This window comes from Crocuta crocuta, unplaced genomic scaffold (genome assembly GCF_008692635.1).
Source record: "Crocuta crocuta isolate KB4526 unplaced genomic scaffold, BGI_CrCroc_1.0 scaffold229, whole genome shotgun sequence".
In the NCBI taxonomy this organism is placed as follows: domain Eukaryota; kingdom Metazoa; phylum Chordata; class Mammalia; order Carnivora; family Hyaenidae; genus Crocuta; species Crocuta crocuta.
In genome coordinates, this window is record NW_027536464.1 from 3,888,432 (window position 1) to 3,894,362 (window position 5,931).

A 5,931-nucleotide genomic window follows, 5' to 3' on the forward strand; every position below is an offset into this window, starting at 1 on the left:
AAGGCAGGAGCGAAAGGTGTGGAAGACTCTGACCCTTATTGGGTGGTCGCTGAAGCCAAGATGGGGCAGGTGGCTGGCCTGGAGAAGACAGGGAGAGAGGAGGACCCAGGCAGAGCTCCGAGGAACATTCAGATTTGAGGAATGAATTGAGAACTAATGACCCAAAATAAGACGAAGAGAGAGAGATGCAGGAGGAAAAAGAAGAGAATAGGCTCAATGGGATTAGATGCTACAGAGGTCAAATAAGACTTGAACAATAACCATTTCCCTATAAATACAGTTACAGGGCATACAACAGACTGGAGGGAAATATTCTAACACAATTGGCAAACATAGTATGAATGGATAGGATAATGGGTCCTTTTGTAAACTGACAATGGGAGAATAAATTGATACAGTCTTTTTATTGAAGGATGGTTGACATATAATGTTACATTAATTTCAGGTGTACAACACAGTGGTTCAGACAACTCTTTGCATTACGCCATGCTCACCTCAGTAAGTGTAGCCCTCATGAGCTGGCACAGCCTTATCAAAATTTAAATGTGCACCCATATGACCCAGAAAAATTATAATTAAGTGACACAATCATGCAAGTTCCCAAAGACTGACATCCAAAGATGTTCGTAGCAAAATTTAAATATTCATCCATAAGGTAATTATCAAATAAATCGTGATACCCCCGCACCATGGACTAGTACCCTGTCACTGAAAAGAGTAAGATAGATCTATATGCACTGATGCGTAATAGGTCCGTGACAGCGTAGTAAGGTGCAGGATGATATATGTAGTTAACCATCATTTGTTTTAGGGAAGGAAAGAAGGAAAACATGCTTGTATGTGCATGGGGGAGAGTCTGGAAAGATGGACACAGCGTATATGTGAATCTAAGGATGGAAAGAGTCCTTTCTGTTTGACTCTGGATGCTTCTGCAGTGCCTCTATTCTTCACAATAGTCATGCTTTGCTTTTACAATACTAAAGTGGCTTGATTTCGGAAAAGGGCTTATGGGAGGCAGTGACCTGAGGTTGTTGGTAATGTTGGCAAGAGCTGTGTCAGCAGAGCGATGGGAAAGGAGCTAGCTACAGCGGGCTGAGGGGTGAACAAGAGGTGGTGAGGTGAAGACAGTCCCCACGTTCTCCGGAAGTCTGCCTGGTGAGGTAAGCACTGGGGGAGTGGTAGCTGGAGGGGTCCTCCAACAGAGGGAGAGCGAGAAGGACATAAGCCAGCTCAGGGAAAGGGATGGTGGATGGGGCAGAGGGGCGAGGAGGTAGGACCCTCAAGGATGTGAGAGGCACTGTGTTCCACAGCCAGTGCAGGAATTTACCAGAAGGAGAAGAAGGGACACTTCTCACGCTGACCCTAGAAGGAAGGAAGAAGGTATGCAACAAGGGCACGCAAGCGTGTTCATGGGACCGGAGTTGCCCACATCTTCCTTGTAAAGAAGGAGGTGAGGTTTTGGCACCCTCAGAGACAGAGGTGGACAACGCACACCTCCACCTTCAGACTGGCAGACTACTCCAGAAGCCATTAGGCTTTCAGGTAGGCATGAAAGTCCCCGGCACCCGTCACAGAATCCCAGGTGGGTCCTTGGCCTGGAGTCAGAGTCTCAGGACAGACCTGATTGCTCTTCTGAGGGAACACTTCCCCTGCTGGGCCTCCTGGAATTCACCCTGGGCGACTCCAGGTCTGAGGTTTCCCCATAAAGTCTGTTTCACTTTTTTTCCTGTCCAACAGCCCCGACTGCTTCCAGCCCTGAGTCACAGAGGAGGTATCAGTGACCACTCCAGTGACAACAGCAGCTGTAGTAGCGACTACAGGTAAGTGAGTATTGGGCTGAGGGTCGCCAGGGGCGTATTTCTGATGGACATGACTTTGAAACTTTAGTCTCCTCCACTGAGCCCTGCGAGAACCTGGGTGACGAATTGCTGAAACGTAGAGCTAAAGGCAATGAAGTCTTCACCTGGCCAGCTTGGCACAAAAGAACTTTCTTTTGTGTGAGAGTGTGAGTGTGAGAGTGCTCTCAAACCCTTGAACCCTTGAAAGGCGGCTGGTATGACTGAGGAACTAAATTTTTTGTTTTATTTTAACTAAATTTAAGTAGTTACTTATGTCTAGTGGCTATCATACTGGACAATACAGATCTAGAACAATGGCCTCATTTCCCAATAGGCCACATCAAGGCCCAGAGAGAATTGACTTGTCCAAGTTCACCTTGACCATCAGCAGCAGAACCAGCCCGTTCTTTATTCACCCCAACATCCATATGCAGGTGGTGGGTTCAGGGGAAATGAAATCACCCCAGTGGAAGTCAAGAAGCTGGCAGGTGGGGAAATGTCAAATCTGGGCTCCCCTTTCGACACCTTTTTACTCAGTTACCTGGGATAGAGAAGTACCTAACAGAGCTCAGAAAGCTGAGGCTGGAGATCTGGTCCCTTGTTCACATTGGAAAGAATACAGGATTTAAGGTTAGGTTAAAAAACGTTGCTTAAAAATCATTTAAGGAGTACCTGGGTGGCTCAGTCAGTTGTCTGTCCGACTTTGGCTTGGGTCATGATCTCGCAACTCGTGAGTTCGAGCCCCACATTGGGCTCACTGCTGACAGCCTGTCAGCACAGACACCACTTCGGATCCTCTGTCCCCCTCTCTCTGCCCCTCCCCGACTTGCACTCTCCCACAAATAAATAAATATTTTTTGAAAAAAAAATTGTTTAAAACCCAGTATGCTGAGTGAAATAAGTCAGGCAGAGAAGAACAGATACCATATGTTTGCGCATATAGGAGGATTAGGAGGAACTTAACAGAGGACCATGGGGGAGAAGAGAAAAAATAGTTGGGGAGAGGGAGGGAGGCAAACCATGAGAGACTCTTGAATGCCAAGAACAAACTGAAGACAAATGGGGTTGGGGGGGGTAGGGGAAGGGGAGTGATGGGCATGGAGGAGGGCACTTGTGGGGATGAGCACTAGGTGTTATATGGAAACCAACTTGACAATAAACTATTTAAAATAAATAAATAAAAATAAAACCCAGTTCCCTGTGTCACTCTGACGAAGTTGCTTAACCCCCAGGGCCCAGTTTCCTCATTCAGAAAGTGTGTACTTCACAGGTTTGTTGAGAGGATTAAATGTACAAATTCTTTTTTAAAAAAAGATTTTATTTTTAAGTAATCTTCACACCCGACATGGGATTCAAACTCACATTCCTGAGATCAAGAGTTGTTTGCTCTGCCACCTGAGCCGGCCAGGCACACCTAAAGTACAAATTCTGAAAAGCACTTTTCCCCAAAGCTGGACCCTGGTAGGCACTCAACATTACAGCTAATGTGACTATTGTCATCCAGGTCAGAGAAAGTGAAAATGTACATCAAAGTCAGCCTGGGAAGCACATCCGTTGGTTTTCCTTGCTTTGGAGTATAGGGGGAAAGATATTATGGTGTAGCTGATACACTATTTCAGTAACAAAGAACACAATGATCAAGGCTAACATCACGATTTCTGTGCGTCTCAAGAGCTCTACGGGTAATTCTTCACTCAGTCCTCAACACAACCTGATGTGATAGATGCTATCATTGGTCTCATTTTACAGATGAGTAAACTGAGACTCGGAAAGGAAAAGTCACTTGCCTAGAGTTGCTCAGCTAGCAGAATCCTTAATCTACTTTCATGTGCCTCTTTCTTGTATAACGAGCTTCTGTCTGGTTCCGGCATCACCTGGCCAGGGGCCATTGCATTCTCCAGCCTGGGAAAGAGAGGGGTGACAAAGAACGTGTGCTCAGTAGCTGGACTCAGAGGTTCTTTCCTGGGAGCAGGCAGCCGGGGCGAGTTTGCTGCAGGCTTTGAGAATACTCCGCAGGACCAAGAGGCTGGGGTGAGGCGTAGTGGAGGGGGTGGAGGCATTGTTTGCTGGGGTGGGGGCTTGGGAGGGGACCATGAATTAGTGTTCACTCATCTGCTTGTATTTATCCTTTCAACTGTAATCCATAGCAAATCTGACAAAATCTATTCCCGGTGCCACCCAACACTGCTTTCAAAAATGTGTTTGGACTTGGATATGTTGTTAATTGTTCCCAAAAGGCTTTCTTTCCAAATTAGATGGTTGACTCCAAAGGTGGTAGCTACAGCGGACCCAATCCCAAGTGCACAAGCCAAGAAAGAATTGCAATGTCCTCAGAGGAGCCTCTGGTCAGAGCAGATGGCTGGGCAGGGAGGTAGAAGACAAGAAAGTGGGGCCCCCACTTGGCGGTGGGGGTTCTCACACGGATGTGACATGGAGAAGGAATCTGTGAGGCTTTAAGGGTTTCTGGGGTGAATGGCATGGGGGCAGGAGGCAGGAGGAGACGAGACTATCTCTGTCGTCTTCATGAGCTGATGAGCTGTTCTCCTTTGAGATGTGAAAGGTTCAAGGGCAGGAGGGCTGCTGGCTCATGGGGGGGGGGGGGGCGCCCGAGGCAGCTGGAGAGTGGAGAGCATCAGACAAGGCTGCTGAAAGAACCAGGGCAAAGGTGAGAGAAATCCATGCCGTCCTGGGCAAACCACTGCCTGTGTGTGGACCTCAGTTTCCTCATCTGTGAAATGGAAAGATTGGCTAGAAAACACCCTATGTCCCTTACCAGCATGGAACTCTACCGGTCCAGAAAATGACTGGTGGTCCAAGAGCTGACCTAGGAATTAATTCTTCACATTATCAAAAGCATCCAGCACTCTCAGGACTCCACCCTAGAATTGAGCAATCTAATCCACCACTCACTTCCTCCACTGTGTTCTCACCACGGCCGCCCTGTCAGTCAGGCACATCTGCCCTCCTGGATGCGTCCTACAGGTGAAAGTCCCAGACTCCTGGTAAGTCTTGGAACACCTACCCCCCTCACCTTCGAGAATGTCTCTGTCCTCTGTCCCCCTTGACACCCAGCCTCTGTTCATCCCAGACATCTCCCCCCACCCTGGATGGGCTTCATGCCTCTTTATGCCTCCCTGTCCCCAAAGGGAGCCTCTGTCCCTTGTCCCTACACCTCTCTCCAACAACCGCTTAGGGCAACTCTCTTCCCACCCCCTTCCCTTCCTAACTCAGCCAGCTCTCCTGCTTTGGCTAGGATTAGGTCTGAGGAAGGGACACACATTGTTGAGTCCCCCCTCCCCTATATTAAATGCAAATATGTGTGGATTATATTTATATTTATAGAGAGAAAGAATGCGAAAATTGTATTGAAATGACTGATTTTTCTATTGCTGTTGAAAAGATTGCCTTCAATGTTTGGGATCTTGTAAATGTCTCCGTTTTAGAGCATTTCCATAAAATAAATTGGACTCATCCCATCCATGGAGTTTTTGAATGGCCGTGAGTCATCAAGTGTATGGCCATCTCACTCGGTGAGGGAGTCTCCTGCTTGTTCACCAAGAGCTTGACTGGGTGGTCCGTAGCAGCCAGCCAGGTCAAAGGTGTTTGGTCTGTCATTCCTGCAAGGGCTGTTTCTTTCATTCTGGGGCTACAGAATAGCTAAGGAAGCACTCCACAAAACAGCAAACAGTAGGAATCAACTGTATACAGGCTGACCTCAGGAGATCTCGAGAACTTAGCTTTCAAATATATTTAATAGATGAAGTATGATTTTTTTTTTTTAACAAAGCAAGTCTGTAGACTGTAAGTAGCAGGTGGAGACGTCCACACCTGCTTGGTATCCTGGTTGCAGCATTCGCAGGCTCTGTGGCCCTGGGCTGGTTTCTGTGCCTCTCTGTGCCTCTCTTCTCACTGTAAACAGGAGCTAATCATATCTGTTTGTGACCGTCAAGGAAGACCGCATGCCTAGGAGGCACAAAGCAGATCTCAGACACGTCAACTCCCTTCCTTTAGTTTCTCCCTTTTACTGTCAAAACATCCTCCCTAGAGATTGGTAAATTGAAAACTCAACCAGCAACAACAAAGCATCGTCGTC

At 47.4% G+C, this 5,931-nt stretch overlaps 1 protein-coding gene across 1 annotated transcript in view; it reads left to right on the plus strand.

The window, feature by feature from the left end:
* Positions 1-1,215: 1,215 nt before the first annotated feature.
* Positions 1,216-5,931, plus strand: part of LOC144218679 (C-X-C chemokine receptor type 2-like) — a 9,747-nt gene continuing 5,031 nt past the window's right edge. The window contains exons 1-2 of the mRNA XM_077748632.1: positions 1,216-1,542; positions 1,738-1,820. Of these exons, the coding sequence (XP_077604758.1) occupies positions 1,243-1,542; positions 1,738-1,820 (383 nt within the window). The 5' untranslated portion in view covers positions 1,216-1,242. The remainder of the gene's footprint in view (positions 1,543-1,737; positions 1,821-5,931) is intronic.